General features: G+C 39.0%; 1 protein-coding gene across 6 annotated transcripts in view; it reads left to right on the top strand.

Annotated features, from left to right (window-relative positions):
- The window catches only part of ZDHHC21 (zinc finger DHHC-type palmitoyltransferase 21), a 67,862-nt gene extending 43,579 nt beyond the window's left edge, over positions 1-24,283 (top strand). For all 6 annotated transcript variants that reach the window (XM_007053429.4, XM_027823890.3, XM_027823903.3 and 3 more), the window contains 2 exons: positions 9,669-9,712; positions 10,220-24,283. In XM_007053429.4, coding sequence (XP_007053491.2) covers positions 9,669-9,712; positions 10,220-10,352 — 177 coding nt within the window. In that variant the 3' untranslated portion in view covers positions 10,353-24,283. The remainder of the gene's footprint in view (positions 1-9,668; positions 9,713-10,219) is intronic.
- Positions 24,284-27,112: the final 2,829 nt, after the last annotated feature.

Genomic DNA, 27,112 nt, shown 5'->3' with positions numbered 1-27,112 from the left:
TCTGTTTCTGAATAACCACATGCACACTAATTCTAATGACAGTAGGTGGTTTTGGAGTGCGGAGGACCAGATTGTTGAGTTGGTCAGATGCTTTTTCTTCAAGGACTGTCCCTTGAGGTGTTTTAGCGCCCTGCGCTTGTAATCAGAGATTTGTAGTAGCAGTGCCCCTGCGGACCACACACGGGTGGCAGCCATCTCGCATCACTTGGAGCAGTTACCTAGTGTGCACAGCCAACCATCCCCCAGTTACTTCTCTAGCACCTTTGGCTTGAGTCGGAGCAACAGCAGTGCCTCTTTTAACCTTGGATAGCTCAGTAGTTTTCTGTTTTTCCCAGCCTTATTAGCCTTTTCATTTAGTTATTTACCCTTTAATTTATAGTTTACTTAAAACCTTAAAAAAAAAAATTCTGTTAGCTGTTTCTCTCTCTCTCTCCTCAATTCCCCCTCTCCCACCCCGCCCCCCGTCTCCCAGGTGCGTCTCCAGCTTCAAGACAACAAGAAGAGGGAAACGAATACGGCCTTATCTTCCTTCTTTCTCAAAACAAATATCCTCTGAGGCAGGGATATACACCCCTCGCCACTCCTCCCCTAAGCCAGAGTCCTCTCAGCATCAAACATCTGCTGATATGCGAGGCAGGCAGGCTCAACCATGGGTACCACCTCCTATGACTTTTCAACCGAACTGGCATACTGGGATCCAGATAGGGCCCAGAGCCTCAGACCCCCCCAATCTACCAAGTTCTAGAACAAAGCAATCCGCTTTACCACCTGCCCCAGCTCCCTCAGAGACGCAGGAGGAGGAGATAGAAGAACCCGAGGACACACCTGCCACTGACCCGCATTTCATCTTTATTGCCAGACCAAGCAATAAGGCCAACCCCCCCCCCCCCACACACACACACACACACACTTAGGGGACAATTTCAAATCCTTCCAGGGTCTATTCAAAGGGGTAGCTGAATCCCTGGACATTTCCTTAGCAGAGGTACCAGAGACCCTTCACAAGCTTACAGATATCCTCCAGGCATCTCCATCAGCAAACATTGCACTGTCTATTAATGCTGCCATAATGGACCCTGCAAAAATAATCTGGCAGATACCTGCCACAGCCCCACCTTCGTGTAAGAGATCTGACAAGAATTATTATGTGCTAGCAAAAGGGGCTGGAACCGCCCCTTACGATAAGGACTGGCAAAGGCTAAACCTTTTTGGATGGAAAGTGTATTCCTCAGCTACACTCCAATTTCGCATAACTAATTATTCAGCCTTACTAGCCAAATACACGCACAATCTGTTCACTAAAATGTCAACTTTTATCAGGTGACAAAAAGGAACAGTATAAGGCTAACATCTCCGAAGGGTCTCGCATCGCCAGGATGGCCCTACAGGCCTCTCTCAACTCTGCAGACATGACAGCCTTCTCCACCGCTACGTCCGTGGTCATACATTGGGCATCCTGCCTCCACCTCTCTGGGTTCCCTAGAGAGGTCCAGGCCACAGCAAGGACTTTACCCTTCGAGGGTCAGAAATTTTCTGAGGAAAACAGAGATGTGTCTTTAGATACCCTGGAGGATTCCAGGGCCACCTTAAAAACCCTGGGTATCTATGTTCCTGCGAACAAAAAGAAACAGGGCTGATTTTACAACCATCAATTTCGAACTGCCACATACACCCAGCCTCAAAGACGGTATGACCAATGCTGTAAACAAAGACAGGCAAGATGCGAAGACCAGCCTTCCACATCTCAACCATCTACTTCCAGATAATCATTTTGAAGCTTTGGTCAAGGGCATGAGACCTCCACATTCTTTGATCCCGGAACTAAACCTGATCTCTAGCCCATTTGGAGACCATCTGTCACCATACTACCCAGTCTGGAACACCATCACTACAGACAAATGGGTTCTGGAAATTATCCAGAAGTGTTACTCAACCCCTTCATTTCTATTTCACTTACTCACCCCCCCTTCTCCGTCCCTCTTCAGGGACCCCTCTCACGAGCCCCTTTTACAACAGGAAATAAACCACCTCTTACAATTAGGTGCCATGGAACCAGTACCAGCTCAACACAGGGAGAGGGATTTATTCCCATTATTTTCTCACTCAGAAAAAGACCAGCGGATGGAGACCCATCCTGGATTTACGAAAACTCAACAAATTTGTGAGAAAGCAGCATTTCAAAATGGTGACTCTATCAACAATAATTCTGGCATTAGAGAAAGGAGACTGGCTCTCGGTCCTCGATCTCCAAGACGCTTACTTTCATGTTACCATTCATCCAGTGCACAGATGATTTGTGCAATTCACCCTGGGGCACCAACATTTCCAATACAGAGTACTCCCCTTCAGCCTGTCAACTGCCCCAAAGGTCTTTTCCAAGGTTCTTGCCATCGTTGCAGCTCGCCTCCGCAGACAGGGGGTGATGATTTTTCTATACCTAGATGACTGTCTTTTAAGGGCACCAACACAATGGGCAGAACTAAACACCACACAAACCATGATAACCCTCTTTACAGATTTCAGGCTACAGATAAATGCGCAGAAGTCCACAAGGTTCCTGTCCAACAACTGGAATTTTATAGTCGCCTATCTCAGTTGCCTCACCGCAACAGCAAGGTTACCCCAACACCGCTTTCTCACCCTAATCAATTTGATTACAACGATCACGCACAGTCCACAAACATCCACCAGAACATGCTTACAACTTCTGGCGCGCATGGCTGCGTTGACGTTCATCATAAAGTATGCCAGGCTACACATGAGATGCTTACAGGCCTGGCTTTGCACTGTCTACATAGCACACAAACATTCTCTCAACAGATGTCTCACTATGCCCCACAGGGTAAAGGACTCGCTCACATGGTGGACACAATCACAAAACGTCTGCTCAGGTGTCCCCTTTCAACAGAAAGCTCTTACTACAGTGATCACTATGGACACCTCCCTTGTGGGATGGGGAGCTCATTTATGTGAAAACACAATCCAGGGTCGCTGGTCTCCATCGGAATCCAACCTGCACATAAACATACTGGAATTAAGGGCTGTCAGAAATGCATGCGAGCACTTCCTTCCTTTAATCCAAAACATGACCATCAAGATTCTTACAGACAATATAGCATTCATGTTTTATATAAACCGCTAATGGGGAGCACGATCATACGTTCTGTGCACAGAGGCAATACGCCTCTGGAACTGATGCATCACCAACAACATAGATATTTCAGCATCTTACTTGCCCGGATGTCAGAACACAACAGTGGACCAGCTGAGCAGAGACTTCTCACAAATTCATGAGTGGAAGGTGGATCATGCAACTCTCACAGTCATATTCAACCTATGGGGGTTCTTCATTATAGATCTATTTGCAACAGCTCAGAACGCAAAGTGCCCACAATACTGCTCCGGAGCTGTACTGGGATGCCACTCCTTGGGCAGCGCTTTCCTCATAAAATAGGAAGCGCCACTAATGTATGCATTCCCTCTGATTCCACTTTTGAGTCGGGTCATCACAAGATTAGGCAGGACAAATCCAGGGTTATTCTCATCACACCCACATGGCCCAGACAAACTTGGTTCCCAGACCTGAGACAGATGGCAGTGAAACCACTTCAAATCCTTTCAATGATACCTCACTTTCTGACTCAGGACGCATCCATCACCCCAACCTAGCCCTTCTCCAACTCAAGGACGGGTTACTCCATGGCTAATGGGTGTCAACAAAGACTCTTCTGAAGAGGTGAAAGACATACTATTGAACAGTCGCAGACTAAGCACACACAAAACACACACAGAAGTGGACACAATTCTGCATTTGGTGCCATGATAAACATATTTCTTCACAGTTGGACCATTACCCAGGATCCTAGACTATATACTGGGCCTTAAAAAATCGGGGTTATCCAACTGCTCCATCAGAGTACACCATCACCTCATTCCACAACAAGGTGGACAGAGTCACTATCTTTGCTCACCCAACCACTAAACACTTTCTAAAAGGCATAGAAAACACATATCCCACACTAAAAGACCCAACTCCTATGTGAGATCTTAATCTTGTTCTCTGCAGTCTCATGGGGAAACAGTTTGAACCCCTAGCAACCTGTTCTCTGTTACTTATTCATGAAGGTGGCCTTCCTCATTGCTATCACTTTGGCAAGAAGGGTGGGAGAATTAGGTGCCCTAATGGCACATCCACCTTATGCCACATTTTTCAAAGATAAAGTGATCTTACGGCCACATGCCAAATTCATACCCCAGGTAGCCTCTCTTTTTCATCTAAATCAACCCATATACTTACTCGTATTTCTCCCGAAACAGCATGTCGACCGCAGGAAGGCCTCATTTCACATGCTAGACATTTGCATAGCACTAGTTTTCTACCTAGAAAGGGCAAAAAGTTCAGAAAGTAATCTTGACTATTTCTCTCTATCACAGAACGCTCCAAGGGTCAAACCATTTTGAAACAGAGACTATCTAAATGGATATCGGGCTGTATCCATTTGTGTTACCAAAACAGCCATGTACCAGCTCCGCTAGGAGTTTGCACACACTCCACCAGAGCGTTATCAACATTGGTGGCCTTTCTCAATAATGTACACATCACGGACATTTGCAAAGCAGCTACCTGGGCATCTGTCCATATCTTTACTAAACACTACATGTTATAATAGCAATCAGTTACAGACACTCAGTTTGGACTCATGATGCTATCTACCATCACTGAACCAACTCCGAAGCCTCCCCTCCACTAAGGTGCCCTGCTCAATAGTCACCTAAAGTGGAGCACCCACAGGGACACTCCTCAAAGAAGAAGAGGTTACTCATCTTGTGCAGTAACTGAGGTTCTTTGAGATGGTTGTCCCTGTGGGTGCTCAACTACCCCCGTCCTCCCCTCTACTTTGGAATTTAACGCTTATCCTCTGGGGTAGAGAAGAAACTGGGGGGACGGTTGGCTGCGAACGCGAGGTAACAGCTCTGAGCAGCGCGAGATGCTCCTACAAATCTCCGATTACAAGCAGAGGGCGCCAAAGCACTTAAAGTGGAGCACCCATGGGACAACCATATCAAAGAACCTCAGTTACTGCACAAGGTGAGTAACCTTCTCATTTTTCTTGAAGGCAGACGTTAAGAGGACTGTATTAATTATGCTATACTTGTGCTACTTTTAAAGTTATTTGTAAATTAAAAACTCTCAAAGGCTTTAAACATCAGAATTAGCTGGAAATCAGTACCAAAAGTAGCTCTTAAGAATATTATTAGTATTTCCAGGATTCGAAGCTGGTCATCCATACAGGTAACCAAAGCCTCTTAGGTTGAACAGAATACTAACATTGAACAAATTAATGCTTTGCATAGAAGCATAATAAACTGTGACAGTATTCTGACCTATAGTCCTCTGGTGAGGTCATACGTTAGAATGTTGGTTATTCTGTTCATTTGGCACCTGAAATAAAGTTGACATTGCTGGGCGCTATTGGGTGGTCAGCCCTTGAAAATTAATTCACTTTTTTAGGCTCCTAAATAAAGACTTGGGGTATGTATACAGTGCAGCCAGCTTGCGAGGTGCAGGGTGATTTAATTGTGGTGAAGACATTCCAGCTCAGGCTGGAGCCCGAGCTGTAGGAACCTCCAACCTCACAGGATCCTAGTGCACTCCAGCCAAAGCCCAGATGTCTACGCTGCAATTAAATAGCTCCTCAGCCTGAGCCCTGTGAGCCCAAGTCAGCTGGCATGGAGCAGCCGCAGGTTTTTAGTTGCAGTGTAGACAAACCATTAGGGGCCTAAGTTTGAAAATATAATTGAATTCATTTTCATTGTTTTCTTTGAAAAGCTGATTTGTTGTTTGAGAGATGGAGGTTGGGGAAAGCAGATAAAAAGAGCAGTAGAAATAGTGCTTCTGCTCTGAATCAGGGAAGTAATGGTAAGTGCCTGATAAATGTGTAAAAGAATCCTCTTACTAAGTGTTTTGTCAAACCTGTGGTTCCTTTCTTCATTTGATATCATGGAGCCTGATAACTATATCCATGGTTAATAAAGAAATAAAATCACTAGTTCAATAAGATTTTAGAATTCTTTTTCTAACATCGAAGTTCATCCTGGTGAAAACTTTAAAACGGATGCCTTCTGTCCCGCTTCCATTCTTCTCCCTCAAAAAAGAAAACAAAACAAAAACCAGTCAGGTTTAAATCAGTCAGACACTCCTCATCTTTCACTGGTTCATTACTTTTCCAACTATATATTTTGCTTATTGAAGAGCTATGGCCTGTGGCCATATCACCACAAGCTGTGATCTCAGATACAAAGAGCTAAGCACAGTGAGCCAGAATCAGCAATAGGATAGGAGACTACTAGGGAAAGCTTTGATATAGCAGGAAGTGATATTGGTGATTCAGTGGATGGCACTCTTTCCTCTGAGCTATACAGAATGAATGGATGTGATATTAAAGGCCTTTGTGCTGCTGAAGGTGCATTATTTAAGATGAGACTTAGACATAGTAAGTCCTGCCCATATGTGGTAATTACAGTTCCCCCGACCCTTTTTGGTGGAGTAAGGCACTCTAGACACCTGGTCATATTTTAACTTGGGGAAATTACATTCTGCCTTCCTATGTTTCCATCCTGCATTTTCCTTTGAAATATTATTCTCTTCTTTCTGCTCTAAACTAGTATGCATTGTTGCAGTCTATTGTTAAACAGTTGCCACATTTCACCCCAAGAGATGGGTAAAATGATTACTTTGAAGCATTTGTACCATCAGTAAGCTTTGTAAAGTGCTTTAGTTTCTAGCTAGATGAAAGATGCTATGTAAATGTGAGATCGTTCATATTGGTGTCTTCCTTCTTCCTTGGCTGATTCTGTACTGAAGTCATAGTAGTGAAATTTGTGCTAACCCACTGATTTCCACAGCAAAAGATTGTGTCCAAAACATTTTTTGACTTGATTGAAGCGTGAAGCAGAATAGAAAACTGGGATGTGAACAAGAACCAGTTTATTCCATCACACATCAGAATTAATTTCAAAGAGATTACAGAAAATTATGGGCAAAAAGACATTGTTTTGGTTCATTCCAGTGTTCAGGTCGGTCTTTAAAGGTTTTTTACTGTGGCAGCTTTACCTTTCCTTCCAGCAGGACTGAATTTGTACTTTGGAAAATAGCATTCCTTCCTGAAATATGGTATTTCTTTCTGATGTTCCAGGATATTATTAACAGGATTTGCATCCTTTCACCCTTGAATCATTGGTTCGAATTGGATCTGTCTCAGCTGTGAGGAGGAAGAAGGATATTTATGTTTCAGCTGCCTAAGAAGCAAACTGAAAAAATGCCCATTGTGTCCTTCCTCCCCAAGCCTGGCTGCTAAGTTTCTTAGGTTGCTGTGAAGTTTCACTTTCATGTGAAAGTAATTTTCAAATTGGCCCAGCTGCTTGGAAGCCATGCTGGGGGAGGGAAGCAGCAGAGGGGACTTGGTTTCTTAAGTTCAGCCGCCAGTGCTTCTCAAGCAGCTGAACTTCAAAGGAGAACTCTCCTTTCCTCCCATTCCTTTCAGCCTAGCTCACAGCTCTTCAGAAGTGGCTGAGCTGCTTTAAATTCTGAAAAGGTATCCCACAAACAAGGCATTCTGTGCTTCCAATTCAGTTGACGTAAACTGAAAACATTAGCAGGTGGACTTCAGAATTTTTCATTCTGGGGAGAGAGATGGCCACCTGCTTTCACTGCCTTTGCAGCTAAAATCTTTAGTATTTTTAAATGAGTGGAAGGAGGTCTATAAACTTTTGCCCTCTTCCTATTTAACCCTTTCACTTATGTAAAGGCTGTAGTGAGTTATGAGAGAGAAAGTTAAGATGATCATTCCATAGGTATTGATGCTGTAATGTCAGTGAAAAGGCCCTGCCAAACTGTAGACTCAGTCAAAAAGTACAACCACTCAATCAGAATTTTGCTTTCAGCAGTCAGTGTCCAAAGTTATAAATGTTATGATTTTCAGATGAGTACAAAAAATGTTAATGGGTCGACAATGTAAAAAAACATGCTACAAAACTAGATTATACTAAGACTAAGACGGCTGCTACTCTGAAACCTGACATTTGGAATGTTATTTTTGGAAACAAAAGTGCTAGTATGACGCATCAAAGCTTTAATAAATAGGAATTATGTGAGGAGAAAGGGAGGGAGAGGTTTGAGCTAACAGCCTATCCCACAGCAGCACCTTCCATTCTGAAATTGTCTAATTAGTCACTAGTTTTAAAAGTGGCTTTATTTTTGGTACTATCAAGAGGTTGATTTCCAGAACTGAAACATCTTTGCAACTATAGAGGGAGCTTTAATTTAAAATGGAAACATTGATGTGAACTTACTGAAGCATCATGTGGTAGCAATGTGTATTTGGTGCCTCTCATTTGAAAGCTCTCAAACTGCTTGTCAAACTAAAATTCAGGCATCTGTAGAGTTCACAATAATAGAAGATGGAATTTTGGCTAAAGACAGAGATGGACAAAACCACTATTCAAGAAAATGGGATCTTCACTTCTACCAGGTAGAAGGGACAGGCCCTTTGTTTCATCCAAAAAGTAGTATATAATATGACAGACACATTATGTACCTGCCTAAATTAATCATTAACAGAGAGACATATCAAACTGCCTTGAAAAAAAATTTTTTTTTTGAGTTATTACATTTTGGATCAAATGGTCTAAATTATTCTGGGACATAATGATCCATGTTTATCCCTTCAAAAGTACTATAACGTTGCTTGAGTTTAAAACTGAAGTACCACTGACTTGTAAAATAATGGTTTTCATTTATGACACACACCTTGGGAATATGAACACATAAAAGTACAACCATTGGAAGCATTTAAAGATGTATTTGGAAATGCTGTGAGCTAAAACAAATTACTTATCAATTAAAGCACTTTGTCAAATGAAGCAAACCATATTGGTTTTGGAAGTTAATTATGAATTTTATTATAAGTTATAGAAGGGGTTTATCTTAACTTTAGAAACAGTTAAGATGTTCTTTAATTTTATTCTCTTTAATTTTAGCAAAATCACCTTTATCTACAGCAGTTACTTAGAGATCACTGAAACTGTGTTAATGTACTCTTAGTGGCACTATTCACATTGCAATATTTGTGAAAGTGAATATTTTAAAACTACTTAATCTGCTTTTTGAAGTACTTCTGCTGATGGTGACATTTTAAATAGTGGTGGAAATTTATTTTGTCCCTGTGATAATCTTCTGTGTGACAACATTCGTTATACAGGTGACTGTATAAAGCATGACAAAAATGTGCTTTTCAGAAAAGTATTGTTCTTTGTGCGTATTATTTTAAAATGTCCTCTGGATAAATAAGGTTTTGATTAATTTAGCTATAGTAAGGTTCTAATCTGGTTGTTAGCATTCCATAGTGTGTCCCATTCTAAAAATCTACACAGAAAATAGTTTTTCTGCATGATAATTTATCAGGCTGAATACAACTGCTCTACATGAAATTTTACGATGGTTTGATATTTGTATGGGGTATAGCTCTATGTAATCCTACTAGATTTTCTCCAAAAGAATCTACATTAAGGGTCAGTTCATTCTTTATTTACATACTTTAATGATAACATTTTTGCAAGTTAGGTATATGAGGAAATATTTTCTAATAATATTTTCTTTCCCATAACAGGATACAACTAGTATAGAAAAAATGTCAAACTGTTGTGAAGAAATGTAAGTACAACATAAAGACCTAATAGAGCTTAAAAACTGTATGTGTATGAAAGAAAACTGAAGGCACTGGTAGTAGTTTTTTCATGCTATCATGTTTTTGCTTCTTTTCTGTAGCAGTGGTTCACTATTTTTATACTTGTTTTTATATAAAATAGCTACAGATTATTCTTCTTCCCTGCCTACCTAAAGCAAGCAAAACTATATGTTGTCTCGAAAGCACAGATCAAAAGGCACTTGCTACTGTGTTGCTGACATGTATTTAATTGCTCCTGAGAATTTCCTCCCCTTCAGAAGTTGCCTGTAGTTGATTGACGACACAGATTCAGTTTCTCCTATCCAAAGTTAAATCTCAGCCGCATGTCATAATGAAAGAAAAGCTGTATTTGTGATGCTGGGACACAATTCATCAGAGTCCAGTAATGGATCCCCAGCCAATCTGTATTGTTCTAGCTGACTGAAGTGCACCATGGGAGTGCTGTCTTTCACTAATAATGCTGTCTTCTGTAGATCGAGGCCCCGAAAGCCATGGCAGCAGACCTTCTCAGAAGTTTTTGGCACTCGCTGGAAGATCCTGTGGTTTATTCCTTTCAGGCAGCGGCAACCACTGCGAATTCCCTACCACTTTGCCAATCATGTCTAAACAGATGGATAGTGGGCACAGATGGGTCCTCCATGCTGGAAGTGTGTTACCGGTTTTATGATAATAGAACTATGACAGTCTTCAAGTCAATTAAAATCCACCCACCAATCTTAGACATCATAATGTGCCCCAGGCTTTATTTTAATAGTGTCTTGATTCTGTTGTGGGATTAGTACTAGTTCTAAGTTTAAGGCATATTTACTTTCAAATTAGTTTTCCAGAGGGATTTCTTGTGTGTTTGAGGTTAATAACAAAAACATAAATGATTGAGATATGTTACCCAATTTTGTTTCGATACTGGATATTTTGATTTTTATTTTTTTTAAGGAAACACTGAAGTTTACATAGATTAATAGATTTCAAACAAAGTGTGTCATTCTGCATTTAATTTTTTAGTGTTTTTTATTAGTAGATTTATCTAGATTATGTACAGGTCTTTGTCTGCTAATTGTGTTTAAAATTTTCTAATGCCTTCTTTTATTTATGATGCATGATATTAATCATGCAGTACAGCACTGGAAAAAGGTGGTATTTTAACAGAAGCAGCCTTTTTCCTAAACTTTTTCCAGAAGTTTTTTTAAGATATAAAGGGAGATATTGCATCTTATAGTCTCAGTTTTGTAAAAATGTAGTCTTAATACAATAGGTTATCATTGTCCCTGTGTCAGTAAAAGCTATGAGCTCAAACACTCTTGGGCAAACTATGCAGATATAAAGCATGTTTTTCCGTTTTCTCCACAAGGATTTCCTTGTAACTTGCAATAATTCCACATATAATCGATATGGTACGAATATTAGAGTGCATACATTTAAAAAATGCAGGTTTAATCAGTCAATATAAAGTATCATGTATGAATATACAAAGTAGTGTGTGGTCACTAAAGTTATACTTTACATTTTGTTTTGGTTAGTCACTACTAGAACTAGAATTAGGATTACTTTTCAGGTGTTTATGGAAATGGACAATGTGTATGGAAAGTACTTTTTAAGTATTTTATTTATATGTAAATATTGATGTTATAGATAAGCACTAATTTCTATGTAAACAGGGTCGTTGAACTGCACTAACTTCCTCTTCTGTGTATTGTGTGGACAGGAGACCATTTTGCTCTTTTTCTGGGATAGGAGGGTCGCTTCGTATTAGAAGTGGTTAACAAGAAATGTTAACCTTAAGATTAGAGCTGGTCAAATAGTAAACTGATGCACACATAGAAGTATTGCCTTTGTTTTGCTATGATTTAGAGTGTTGTGTTGTGTTTGTTATTCATGTATGTCTCAGCAATTGTCAGGTATTTGTGAATCTTGAAAGTTTCATGAATTTTCACAAAGATAAAATTCATAGTTTGTGTTGCTCACTATTCTGCTGAAAAGGTTTATCATCCAGTCTAAGAGTAGAAACAGCAGGATGCATCTTAGGTGACTACCATACAACATGAATAACAAATAGTGAATAGTCAAAGCAAACAAGACATAAGCTGAAAATTATTCATCCAGGATATCTGGGATTTCTAGCATTCTGAGTGAAAGTTCCTTTCACTCTCTCTTTCACTGTTAGTTTCTCTGTAGAACAGTCTTATGGCTGATGTTTAAATCAAAGTTCAAAATGTCCAAGAGGTGATGAAAATGCTGAGGTGGCCTTTGAAATTTACAAATGGGCACTGTATAAAGTAACTGCTGCATCTCCTTTAAGAAAAAGGAAGTCACCTACTGTATCCTCTGTGATACTCTGGATAGAAATTAAGTTGTTTTCATTCTGCTTAAATGTGTTTTGCAAAACACACGTATATAAATACAGGGTTAGGGGGTTTTTTTGGTTTTTTTTTTTTTTTTTTTACTTTTCTTGATAATGAATTAGCATAGTTTGCAGGTTATATCATTTAAATCAGTGTTTCTCAACTACCAGTCTGTAAAATGGCACCAGTCCCTGAGATCTGCCTGATACAGTTTAGGAAGGCAGCAAGCTGGTCCCTGGTATCAAAAAGCTTGAGAAACACTGATTTAAAGCACTGAAGCCTTTGATTAAAGAGAAGATCAACGAGTTTAAATGTCCTTGATTCACTCATTGTGGGATGTATATTTATTCCTTCTGTGTTTCTTACATCTTCCTTTCAGTTACTTAACTTTGGATAAAGCACATTTGCAATACATAAATTGTTGCAGTATTGGACCATGAATTGTAAACAGTGTGTTTAAATTTGGTAAACTGTACCTATACATGAAATGATGAGAGCATGAAATCTTTAGAGACAAAAAATAGCAATTAGTGTAAATCTAATATTCTGTAAATATATTCCAAATAAGAGGAAATAACTAGGTTGTGACCTTATCCTAAAATGACACGGATCTTGAGTTAAACAGAAACAAAGTCTGAATGTATATATTGTAAACTGTACATATGTATACACATATGCATATCTGCAGTTTACAAGCTGTCCAGTTTGGTTGATTAGCAGGTGTGTTTGCCTAGTATGTACTGATTTAGGACTCTGGCCGGTTGGGCTAGTGGTGAAGCTGACATATACTCAAGTCTTAGGGAGAGCCTTTCATCTCTTGTTCCCCAAGTGCCCTCTTTTGGCCAAGTCATGCAATGACATTAGCTCTTGTATTAGAGAAGAGATGATGTCCCTGCAGTTATGGTTCATAGATTGCTGAGGCCTCATACTCAGACAATGGTGATTTGGAGACATAACTGTTGAGGAGAATGGAAAAAATACACCCAAAGTACGTGGTTTGCAGCAATCTATATTCTTGTGGCTCTAGCATATATCCCAAATACAAAAGCACTGTTGTCTTGCCTTGGCTCAGGTAAAAATGAAATATGTCAGACCTTTTGGAAATCCTCAGAATAGGTCTGTGGTTTCTATAACTATACTCTCTTTGTCAAGTGAGGCAAAATATAGATTGCATTACCCAATCCTGACGTTCCTTTTGAGCAATGTGTTGTACATTAAAGTTCAAAAATAAAGCATCAGAGTTACTGTTGCTGAAATACCAGATACTCATTCTCATGTTATGTGATACACTCTTAAGTTTTGTCTGTTGACTGTTATGTGAGAATGGTAATGCCAAAGTGCAGAGGTTCTCAAACTTTTTCACAGTGATGGACTTCCTTGTAGACCTCTCCCTTTTCAGCTTCTGAATCCCATTCCCACACCTTGCCCACAGCAACTGTAATGTTCAGTTATACAGAATGATAATATTAGGACAATAATGAGTGATCTGCTTCATTTTCTACCCCATTTTGCGTTTCTGCTGTTTATTTCTATAAAATCTTCAAATTTTGTGGGGCCCAATTTGAGACATCTTTAAAGGGGTTGATTTTCAGAAAGTGTTGAGTTTCCATCTTTTGAAAATCAGGCCTCTTTAATGTGTCTGAAGTTAGGCACCCAATATCAATTGTCTTCTTTGAAAATTTAGGGCAGGAGCATTCTCATATTATTCACTTATTAAAGCAGTTGTTCTGAAATTGTGATCTCCAGAGCTGCTTCTCTCACAGATGTAAAGGATCTTCCAGCAGTAATGTTAGTAACACTTCTCCCTATAGCTGTAGCCCCATATTTGGGGCTCTGGTGGTTCAGACGATATATTTGACCACCTAATCTTTAAAAAAACCAACACACACACACACAAAAAAAACCCCTATTCATATTATACCCCATGTAGCTAGTTTTATTCACTTCTATCAGCTGCCTGTTTCTTTGGTGTCAATTCAATTCTGATTAAATTTGTGGATGATATCAAAATTGGAAGAGGGACAGAACCACATTTCAAAGTAGCCTGGAGAGAGTAGAACGGTACTGTATACTAGCTGCTATTTATTTTCTTGCATTTGTTCCCTTTTTGTTGTATTGCGACTTTGGTCAGGTTTTAATATTAATCTACTCTATTACTCTTTTGTAAGGCTTGTCTAGACAGGGAAGTTAATTCAGATTAAAGTAGGGTTTTATTAATTTTATGCAGAGTAGTTATTTGTTTCATTCCCTGTGTGAATTATTAATCTATAATGAGTGTCTACACAGGAGGTTATTCAGGAATAGCAACTCCAGAATAACTCCTCATATAGACAAGCTATAAAGTTCATAAACCTTGTGAATACGAACAGTACTAAGGGATTGCCTACTAATAAGTACACATGTAATTGACTGTTGTAGATATATTAGCTATGAGACAATAATAGCTATATTTACTGCAGCATATAAATGGAAATCCAAGCTCTGAAAGTGCTCTGGAAACATTTTGTTTCCTTTTTAGCAACGGGATGTTGTGATGTAGTAGAAGTATGACATCAGAAGGGTTGGTTGGAGTCTGGACAGTAAGGAGTTTGGAACATGAACATCTTTTGCCGTGAGCTAGTGGTTTCAAGTTGCACTTAAAACATCTGAGCTACAGCATGGGCATTTTGAAAGTAAATGGAAGAAAGATTCCTAGTTAAATGTTGGCCAACAGTATACCTTTGGTGCTGGGCATTTAAATGAGTGAGCCACATCACAATAATTTCTCTGTAAATGTTACTAAAAACAGTTCTGGCTGACAGTGAAGTTAAGAAATATTCTCTTTTCACTCTTGGGTATGACTTATTACTAATCAGGTTTGCATTTCACTGAAGAAACAGGCAACTGATAGACATGACTAAGAATAGCTACAAAGGATGTAAAACAATGGGTGCCGATGTAAGAACGTGGATGGTTGGACAGACTTTGCAGTAGGAAAACTCCTGTGCATCTTGGATCTTATAAGAGGACGAATGGGGGAGAAAGATTCATATCCAACAAAAAGGAAGTTAGGATGGCTCCAAAAGAGTTGTTTGTTTCAGCTTTACTAAACTGTGAACAAGATGCAAACAGCAGGAACTATACAATTTATATGTACATTGTATCCCTCTTTTCCATTCATCACCTTATAATATTTGACACAGAACTCTTCAAAAAGCACATCCTGTGCTGCCCAGTTTTATTCAGTAAATATGCAAATTATATTTTTCTTCAGTAATGAGCAAATAGTTGTTGCAGTTTGTATTGTAGCAAACCTCTAGTTATCTATGGAAGGAGCCTTGATCATGAAGATGATATCTGAGCATCATTGCTACGGAGAATTTGCTGTAATAAGTCAGTGAAACATTAGTTACGTAAATGGCTTCACTAGTTCACAACAAAACTTATGCTTATTTTATAAGTTGTATATAATCTGCCAGCCTTTCTGGCATCAATACAACAATAGCAGACTTTTCTGTCATGTAGAAGATACATCATATCATTTAACATGTCTATGATTTCTATACCCTTCGTTTCCCCAAACTTGATTTTACTGCCAACCACAAATAATAAGAGACCACTGTAGCTTTCTTAAACTAACCAACTGTATTACAAGACAGAGCTAACAAACAGTGCTTATAATTAGTCCTGAGCCCAGTTTTCCAACTGGATATAACATCCCTCTACTAAAAAGACTAACTGATCTGTTCCAAATATGGTGGAGTCTTGACCTCCTGCGAAATAATAGTCACTTCTTCCACATATATATGGCATAAGGGCTATGTCTCATATCGCACTGAGGATAAATAATATTACTTAATCTGCATTAAAATAGTTACAATTTAAACTATTGTGAAATAAACACCTAAGTGTACCTCAGTGATATCCAATACTGAAAGATACAAGAGTAGTGTGAAGTAGTGTGTATCCCACCTCTTGCCTTGTTATGTATAATGGAATAATCAACTAATTAATTGCTTTACCAAGGCTTATAACAAGTTCCTGTTTCACCCATACTTCTGCCACTGAGAGAACAGAAATGTCGATTTAATTTTCTGAGAACCAAAATTACTGTTCTGCATTTGTCCTTCAAACCAGTTAGTATCAGTCTTTTTCGATCACCAGGCCATCATACCTTTTACTACATTCTGTAGCCAAGAGTTTGCTACTAAAAAGCAATTTGACCAAACACTCCATCTATCCACAAGCTCTCAGTGAAGGGTGTCTTCATGGGTCAGACCTACAAACATCTCAGGGGTTGTCTCTTCAGCTCAGCCAACCATCTCTGGTCTGGATTTTTCTTTTCCAAATCGCTGTCGATCAGAACAGGAAGCTATTGTGCCACCCTCTTTAGCTTCTTCACTGCTTCTCTTATGCACACTGCTGCATTCTAGACCTCAGGTCACTATTCCCATGTGCATCAGGTTAGTAGTCAGGAGCCATGATGATTTGAGAAGAGCACAAAAACTTGCTTCATCACATTACCCCAATCCTCCTGTCCCACTGCTGCCTTCGGATTCCACGTGTGCCAAGCTGACAGCAACAAAGTATAGGCAGCCCCATGGTGTCTAGTGCTCCTCAAAAGACCATTTGGAGGCCTCCTGAAACTGTAGGGCCCAGATCCTGGTGTATTAGTTCATGCCTGATTTTGGGCAGCTTTGTATTGCTGAGTAAATTTGCCTAACTGAATTGTCTGTCAGTATTAATGACACATGTAAACTTTTTATTTGGGAAGGAGGCATCTGTGTCCAAATACAACTGCCATACAACACTTGAATTTTCGGAAGTGCTAAGCACCCACATTTCCAGTTGAAGCCTATGGAAGATGCAGGTGTTTGACTTCTCTGAAAATGAAGACACCATTGCCTTGCAGTCCTGCTCTGCATCTAGTAACCTTTCTAGTCACTTTTACATTTAAACAGCATATTGCAGCACACTAAGTATGCATGGTAAGGATGCATGTGGTGTGAAAATGAAAACCTTTGCAGAGAGTGCTTAAGTCACTAGGTTTGAAGTTTCCTTGTGAGGGACTAACTCATTATCTAACAGGGGATCTGAACTTTGAGGGCTCACCTGATTATGATGTAGTTTGGTCCCATCTATGCAGACAAGTCATACTGTGTTATAACATTATTCTACAACATAAGAATTTTGCTGGTATAGATAGGCCCAGCTCAGTCCTTCTGCTCCCGAGCACCTTGGTTACAGTCCCCCAGTCATGTGAACACCACCACTGATTAGCTCTAGCTACAGGCATGCTAGGCTCTCTTTGGCAAAAGGAAAAGTCACTGTGCTTTGACAGCCTGAGCAGAGGTAGGATATATTTTTATTTTTAGATCTCAATCTCTCCAGTTACATTTCTTTTATTCTATTGTGGTGCAACTGTAAATACATATTTATGTGTCTTCTAGGGTTGGGAGCAAGGGGTTTAATTACTTAAAATCCTCAGGTATGTAATCCCCAGTTGGTTCTGTGTAAGCAAACATGCAGAAAAGCTATCATACTCTTTTGTGGATTCTGAGCTAGTGTTGAATAACGAGGAGTACCTGTGGCACCTTAGAGATGAACAAATTTATTTGGGCATAAGCTTTCGTGGGCTAAAACCCACTTCATCGGATGCATGCAGTGGAAAATACAGTAGGAAGATATATATATATATATATATACAAACACAGAGAACATGAAAAAATAGGTATTGTCATACCAACCGTAACAAGACCAATCAGTTAAGGTGGGCTATTATCAGCAAGGAAAAAAAATCTTTTGTAGTGATAATCAGGATGGCCCATTTCGAACAGTTGACAAGAAGGTGTGAGTAACAGTGGGGGAAAAATTAGCATGGGGAAATAGTTTTTACTTTGTGTAATGACCCATCCACTCCCAGTCTTTATTCAAGCCTAATTTAATGGTGTCTAGTTTGCAAATTAATTCCAATTCTGCAGTTTCTTGTTGGAGTCTGTTTTTGAAGGTTTTTTTTGTTGGAGAATTGCAACTTTTAGGTCTGAAATTGAGTGACCAGGAAGGTTGAAGTTTCTCCGACTGGTTTTTGAATGTTATAATTCTTGATGTCTGATTTGTGTCCGTTTATTCTTTTGCATAGAGACTGTCCGGTTCGGCCAGTGTACATGGCAGAGGGGCATTGCTGGCACAGGATGGCATATATCACATTGGTAGATGTGCAGGTGTACAAGCCTCTGATAGTGTGGCTCATGTTATTAGGCCCTGTGATGGTGTCCCCTGAATAGATATGTGGACAGAGTTGGCACCGGGCTTTGTTGCAAGGATAGGTTCCTGGGTTAGTGTTTTTGTTGTGTGGTGTGTGGTTGCTGGTGAGTATTTGCTTCAGGTTGAGGGGTTGTCTGTAAGTGAGGACTGGCCTGTTTCCCAAGGTCTGTGAGAGTGAGGGGTTGTTCTTCAGGATAGGGCTTTTTCATGATGTAGTAAGACACAGCAGGAACTAACTGTTCATCTTCAGCATTGTTTTTGACAGACACATAATATTCAAGTTATTTTTAAACTGTGTGTGCCTGAAGTCAGTATTTCCTGACAAAATGTACTGTACGCAGTGTTCTGGTACTACTAGAGTAGCATTTAGTAACGGGAGATCCTGACTGTTGCACCAAAGAAGAAACTTTTATGGTTTGTTCCACTTGGGAGACTTATGTTCTCACATACATATGCTTTGTAAATTTAGATTTAATCTCAGTCAGATCAGTTTCTGTTTAACAAAATTCCGTATCCAGACTTTATTGGCATAGTTGATTTTAAATGTTCATTATGGATGGTTTTGTAATTATGCCAGATAGTAAAGTATGTTTTTGCCATTTAATTGAATTATTTTAACACAATATAGTTAATTCACAGGGTAATTCAACAAACTGGGGTTTTGAGAGCAAATTACGTGGCACTGATCTCAGTCACTTAAATTCTTCCTTATGCACAATGTAAAAGATTTCTTTCATCCATGTTACACTGACACACTTTATTCTATCATTTAAAAAATTATAGGACTGGAAGGGATCTCGAGAGGTCCTCTAGTCCAGTCCCCTGCACTCATGTTTGTTGGAATCCTTTCGTCTGCGAGAGGCGGTGGGAATTGAAGCCTATGATGTAGATGGTTTGCAATGTCCCATGTGACTGAATAGTCCAATCCGAGATTTGCATGATCTTTGGCAGTTATTGCAAGTGTATGTATCTTGCTTGCTTCCTATGGGGTCTTTTTCTCTTCAAGCTGTAGGAGGCAGCTTCTGTCAAGGGCTTTGATACCCTGATGGAGACGATGGTGCCACTTGTTACGATCACTTGCCAAGATTTCCCATTGGTCAGGATCAATTTCAAATTCCTTCCTATCTCGCTTGAATGTGCCTTTATAGCAAAGCTTGGGACGTCCTGTTGTTCTTGTTCCCTCTGATAGCTCCCCGTATAGCATGTCCTTGAGGATGTGTCAGTCTTCCAACCTATTCAGGTGGCCCAGCCAGCGCAGTCATCTTTGCTTGAGCAGGGCTGTCACACATGGTAAGTTTGCCCTTCGAAGAACCTCTGCATTGGTGACTTTTTCCTGCCATTTAGTGTTGAGTATGTGGCGTAAACAACATAGTGGAAACCATTTAATCTTGTCTCCTGATGAGCATAAGTTGTCCATGTTTCCCCACCATACCTGAGAGTGCTGAGGATGCAACTTGGTACATTAGCATTTTGGTCTTGATGATAAGCTTTGAGTTGTTCCATGCTCTTTTAATTAGTCTGCTAAAGGTGGTGGCAGCCTTTCCAATGTGAACATTTAGCTCTTCATCCAGTGAGAGGTTGGTGGTCACTGTAGAACCTAAATAGCTGAACTTTTGGACTACTTCTAGCTTGTTTGCATTTAAGGTAATTGAAGGGTCTTGTGGAGCCCCTTTTCCTAATACAACCATTTTCTTGATGCTGATGGTAAAAGCAAATGCCTGACGGGCACTTGAAAGGCGGTCCATGAGTTATTGTAATAGATCTTCATTGTGGGCGATGAGGGCAACAGCATCAGCGAATAGAAGTTCCCTGATTAGCACTTTTTGTCTTTGGTCTTTGACTTAAGTCGGGACAGGTTGAAGAGTTTCCCATCTGATCTTGTGTGGAGATACTCTCCATCTTTCATGTCCTTAAACAAAGTTCAAGAGTACTGAGAAGAAGATTCCAAAGAGTGTAGGGGCAAGAACACATCCTTGCTTTACTCCACTTTTCATTTCAGAGCTGCCCGAAGTGGACCCATCAAACTGGACGGTTGCTCTCATGTTGTTGTGGAATGAACGTATAAGACTTAACAGGGTTGGCGGCATCCTATCTTTTCTAGTATTGCAAATGAGTATTGGCACTCATCGTAGGACTAAATATTATCTAGACCATCCCTGACAGGTGTTTGTCTAACCTGCTCTTAAAAATCTCTAATGATGGAGATTGTACAACCTCCCTAGGCAATTTATTCCAGTGCTTAACCACCCTGACAGTTAGGAAGTTTTTCCCAATGTCCAACCTAAACCTCCCTTGCTGCAATTTAAGCTCATTGCTTCTTGTCCTATCAGCGGTTAAGAAAAACAATTTTTCTCCCTCCTCCTTGTAACAACCTTTTATGTACTTGAAAACTGTTATATCCCCTCTGTCTTCTCTTTTCCAGACTAAATAAACCCAATTTTTTCAATCGTCCCTCATAGATCATATTTTTAGAACTTTAATCATTTTTCTTGCTCTTCTCTGGACTTTCTACAGTTTGTCCATATCTTTCCTGAAATGTGATCCCCAGAGCTGGACACAATACTCAAGTTGAGGCCTAATCAGTGTGGAATAGAGTGGAAGAACTACTTCTCATATCTTGCTTACAACTCTCCTTCTAATACATCCCGGAATGATGTTCGCTTTTTTTTTTTTTTTTTTTGCAACAGTATTACACTGTTGACTCATTTAGCTTGTGGTCCACTATGATGACCAGATCTCTTTCCACAGTGCTCCTTCCTAGGCGGTCATTTCCCATTTTGTATGTGTGCAACTGATTGTTCCTTTCTAAGTGGAATACTTTGCATTTGTCCTTATTCAATTTCATCATATTTACTTCAGACCATTTCTCCAGTTTGTCCAGATCATTTTGAATTATAATCCTATCCTCCAAACCACTTGCAACCCCTCCCTGCTTGGTATCATCCGCAAACTTTATAAGTGTACTCTCTATGCCATTATCTAAATCATTGATGAAGATATTGAACACAACTGGACCCAAAACTGATCCCGGGGGGACCCCACTCATTATGCCCTTCCAGCATGACTGTGAACCACTGATAACTACTCTCTGGGAACAGTTTTCCAACTAGTTATACACCCACCTTTATAGTAGCTCCATTGAGGTTGCATTTCCCTAGTTTGTTTTTGGGAAGGACATGTGAGACAGTATCAAAAGCTTTACTAAAGTCAAGATATATCATGTCTACTGCTTCCCCCCTATCCACAAGGCTTGTTACCCTGTCAAAGAAAGCTATCCGGTTTCTTTGACATGATTTGTTCTTGACATATCCATGCTGACTATTACTTATCACCTTATTATTTTCTCAATGTTTAAAAACTAACTGCTTAATTGTTTGCTCCATTATCTTTCCAGGTTCAGAAGTTAAGCTGACTGGTCTGTAATTCCCCAGGTTGTTCTTATTTCCCTTTTTATAGATGGGCACTGTATTTGCCCTTTTCCAATCCTCTGGAATCTGGAATCCGTCTTCCATGACTTTTCAAAGATAATTGCTAATGGCTGAGATATCTCCTCAGTTAGCTCCTTAAATATTCTAGGATGCATTTCATCAGATCCTGGTTAGACCTGAAGACATCTTAACTTGTCTAAGTAATTTTTAACTTGTTCTTTCCTTATTTCAGCCTCTGATCCTACCTCATTTTCACTTGCATTCACTATGTTAGACGTCCAATCACCACCAACCTTCTTTGTGAAAACCGAAACAAAGAAGTCATTAAGCACCTCTGCCATTTCCACATTTTGAGTCTTCCTCTTGCTTCTAATGTATTTGTAGAATGTTTTCTTGTTACGTCTCTAACTAGTTTGATCTCCTTTTGTGCTTGGCCTTTCTAATTTTGTCCCTACATACTTGTGTTATTTGTTTGTATTCATACTTTGTAATTTGACCTAGTTTCCACTTTTTGTAGGACTCTCTTTTTTGATTTTTAAATCATTGAATATCTCCTGGTTAAGCCAGGGTAGTCTCTTGCATACTTCCCATCTTTCCTATGAAGCAGGAAATGTATCCACCTCATCTAGGCAAGCATTACAGTTTTCGGAGTGGATTGGGATAGAAGCAGAAGAGGAACTGGTTGCTAAACGGCTATAATTTTGTAAAGCATGCAGACTGCCTATATTGTTCTCTGCAAAATCTCTGAAAGCTTAACAAAAAATTCCACATATGTGGAAGAAATTGCCATCTGTGTAGCTTTAGCCAATGATACTGTTACTGGCCACTATTTTCTCTCTCTTCGCCAATAAAACACAGATCTGATCTGTTTAGAAATCCATCTAAAAATGATGGAAAGTCATACATAATGTTAAATCAGACAGTTCATGAACTAATAAGGAATATTTACTTCAGTTAGCAGGAGGTAACAAATGCATGTTCAGAACGACGCCAGGCAGACAATCAAAGCAAAGCATGTTTAAACTTGTTCAAAATGAAACCACGAAAAGTAATCAATTTCCCTGTTGAATATAGATACACTATTAGGCTTTGAAATTATTATAAAAACATTTTGTAACTGAAAAAATACAACAGTGAAACGACTTCTGTCTTCACAGATTGAATTAATCAAATTATCAAAGTAATCTGTCTGAAAATACACCGATTACAAGAGGTCACTTCAGTACTGTTCAAAGATATATGAAAACCAAATGAAATGCAATAGATGCCTCATCTGTATGTTGTTTATATCAAAATAGTATTATCATTGTAGACAATATACTGTAAATCACCTTATGTTTACTTTTTGTGTGTGTAGTTCAGGTTGAAGATAGTTAAGAGTGCAGAATACATGCTGGCAGTTGTCCCCTGCCTTTATAAAGGGGAAAATAGTTATTTCTCTTGGATTAAGGCTAATTATGATCTGGACTGGTCAAAATGGTAAGATCTCAAAACCTTTTTGGCATCAGGGGATGCTACTGTTTATGTTTAAAAAAAACAATTTGTGGAGAGTGCTGTTGGACAATTACAAGAGCTGCCTTCAAAGCCCAAATCAGCCATTTTGTTCTGTTATGCCTTTATCCCATCCTGGATATTTTTAAAAGCATCATCTTCCAAAACACTACTAAAAACTAGCACAACGTAGCTGAGCGTTTCAGACAATAAGAGCCTGTTTCCGCAGATACTTAAGCATGTGACTACCTTGAAGCACATGAGTAGTCCCTTGCTGAACTAGAACCTGAGGTTCAAAATCTGCTCTGTTGCTCCCATTAACTTCAGTAGAGTTCCACCTGTATACCTCTTAAGTATAATTTGGACCTAAAGTAGAATATACACTTCAAAAGGTATACAGGAAATCTGAGGCAAACTTCATGATATGTGCACATTTGTGGGAAAAATCAATATTTTTCTGAATTTACGTAAACTGATTTTCCCAGGTCTGCAATACTGAAGATTATATAGATACTCTGTCTCCTTAACGGTTTTCAACCCAAGTGCCATAATAAAATATATTCTGTAGCAAACTATATCAAATTTTGTAATTTAGGCTTTCTGAATTTTGTAAGTCACTTAATCTGCGTGGTGGTGTTTTTTATTGTTTTGTTCTCTATTTTACCTTGACTGTTTACTATTACTTTAATACTGTTTACATTAGACATGTTGAGAATGACTAGTGCTGAAGTTCAGGAAAAGAAGTACATAAATAATTAATGTATGATGTCTGAGGTGAATGGGAGAACGGTACCAAAACAGGGACACTTGCTCTGGTATTCTTTTTATAAAAATCAAAACATGAAATGTGTATCCACTTCGTAAATAATGATTTGTATTTATTTTGATGATTGTTTCATTTGTGTAATATTTCTGTTTTTCTTTCCAGAATGATTTAAGTTAAATTGTGGATATTTTTATTTGTATTTATGTGTATTATGTACTGTATTTTTAGAAATTTTATTTTTAAATAAAAATAAAAAATTCTCAGTTTTTCCTCCTCTGGCCATCATTTAAAAATCAGTTTACAGTTTAAATTGCTGCATTATTTATTTATTTATTTTGCTGTAAATACCTTGCTAATGTTTTCTCAGTCTGTTTCAGATTTGCATCATATTTATTTGCTTTAACAATTCTGAATGTAAAACATGTTTCTATGTTGGTATGATCCAAAAATGAACAGGAGTAGAGAAAGTATTATGTATTCTAGAGTCTTATTGCCTCCATTATGGCTAAATTTGCTTTTATTTATTCTGCAGTGCATCTAACCTTGTTCCCTCTCTCATAACCCTCTTTCCTGCAGTAGCAAGGTCTTAGGAGTACCACTCTTAGAAAATTGTTTTTTTTTTCTTTTGTACTGCTTAAATGGGCCTGATTTTGCAGCCATGCCCTGTGCATAATTTTCATTGATGTCACAGAGTTCCAGATACAGAGAAGTTGCATATTTTGTTCTATTATAAAATAGATATTGGCTGTGGAAGCATTGTGAGGCAAAAAGTCCATAAATATTAGACTTACCGCGTCTAAGGAACTGTGGGCCTGTACAATCCAGCATCGTTCATGAAGCCTGGTTTTACAAAAGGACACCATCTTGATTAATGTGCCTTCTAGTTGATGGGAATGGCAACAGTTCTGCCATCCAGGTGAGAGGTGAGATATGGTAATGGCTACACAAGGATATGGGGAGGAAAGGGGAAAAAAAAATAAAGCTGTTAAGTAAAATGTGGATGGGAAGAAATTGAATCCTGAAACAAACTAGATTTAGCAGTAGACAGAGCCATAGCGGAGATGGGAGAGGGGAAATTGCTCATTCCAACTCCTAGGATGGTTCCACAGCAAGAATCATGAGTAAAAGAAAAAGGGTGATTGTCGGGTATTCAAGGAAATTATTAAAATGGCTGAGTTGTGGTACTTCATGAGTAGTGGCTTACTACTTGATGATCTATTTCAAACCAAAAACCTGATTGTTTTATTAATAATAATAATAATTAATAAAATCACTTGTATAATGAGCCTTCCACAAAAGCATAAAACCACCTTCTAAAATTCTATATTGTTTGTATATTCCAGAGAAAACAATTCCTACTTATTGCTAGTAATGTCAGTTTTTTCTTGTCTGGAGTTTTACTGGGCTCTTTCCCCATGTAATAATTTCAAATCTGGTTGATCTCTACTACTTTATTTTAGTATTTTATAAATTAGAAACAAATGAATAGTTTGTCTCTCTCCTTTCTGATATGTGGAAACAGACCTTTTGCCACTTTTCTATTTAAAAAAAAAGAAGAATATATATGCTGCAATATTTGGAATGCTTAAAGCTTTTTGAAAGATTTCTAGATATGTCTAGTCCTTTTATGAATGGAATGAAACAAAGTATTCAATAATACTTTGAGGCTGTAAATTGTTTGAGTGGCTGCCAGGTAGTACAGATGAACAAATGCATGCAAACCCTGCTGTAGGCTGACCAATTACCCATCGGAGCAGCAATTATATTAGTGTACAAGGGCAATTGGAGGGAAAATTGGACTCTGTGGACATCCAGCTGAGTAAACAGGCTTGAGGAAGGATGAAGGATGTGTTAGTTTGAATAAAATACAGCTCAGCTAATTTAAAAAAAAAAAAAAAAAAAAGACCAGAACTTCTATCAGTCACAGCACATTCTTTGTATGTCCTCTAGTTTCACAATATTTTTCTCATTAGACTTCCCTTCTCAAAAATACTCCCTTTACCAAAGCATTAGTTTGAGATCAGACACATTCTGAAATAGACTTTGTATGCAGTCAACCAAAATCTTGTGTTTCAGAAATATAGAACTGTACATAATTGAAATGGACAGGTGCTGTTGAGAAATAATGATTATTTCAAGCCCCAGTATTATAGTTTATCCCCAAATATAGCATTCAACAAGATGTTGATGATGATATGGATAGGATACACTGCACAGATTCTATTTTTAATAACCTGAGGCTAACATTTGCGTGCGTCCTTGGCCCAAATCCCCACCTGCACAGTGTTGGATTCCAATTGTCTTTTCCTTGCTTCCAAGTGGTGTAAGTATATAGTTTGTGATCTATATAAATGTAAAGTATGATTATTCCTTCTTTATAACAGATACAGGTATTGAATAGAAGGATGGTCCTGTAGTGTTCAAGTGCTAGCCTGGGACTTGAGAGACCTGGGATCAATTCCCTCCTCTGCCACAGAATTCTCATATGACCCTGGGCAAGTCCCTTAGGCCTAGATTCACAAATGTGTTTAGGCACCTAACTCAACTGATTTCAAAGGGAATTAGGTGCCTAAGTAACTCTGTGAATCTGGGCCTTAGTCTCTGAGCTTCAGTTCCCCATTTGTAAAAATGGGGATAATAGTACTTCTCTCCTTCACAGGGTGTTATGTGGGTAAGATTATGAGGTGCTCAGATTCTACAGTAATGAGGGCTAAATACAAACCTTTGGTAAACGTAATTTAGTTCTACAGATTACTGTGGAGATTTTAATTGATATTAGGATGGGGCTTGAGTTTAGGAGATTTGTGTGCGCCGTGAGCTGGCAATCTTTGACACCTGGCATCAATTACAATATTGTGATAAATACCAAAATTATGATGACAAATCATTACTGTGACATAGGAAAAAGGGCTATCTGTGTCATAGTGTTCTCACAAGTTTAGGGTGAATAAAGCTGCATAATTAAAATGTCATGACTGTTCCATGTTGTGGGGTGGGGGTGAGGTAGACAGACCCTGAGCTGGTGTAAATTGTCATAGCTCCATTGGCATCAATATCATGATACAAAGTTTCTTGGGTAGGAGAGAGGGGAAACAGTGG

This window comes from Chelonia mydas, chromosome 5, assembly GCF_015237465.2.
Source record: "Chelonia mydas isolate rCheMyd1 chromosome 5, rCheMyd1.pri.v2, whole genome shotgun sequence".
NCBI lineage: Eukaryota > Metazoa > Chordata > Testudines > Cheloniidae > Chelonia > Chelonia mydas.
This window is presented reverse-complemented; position numbering and strand designations above follow the sequence as displayed.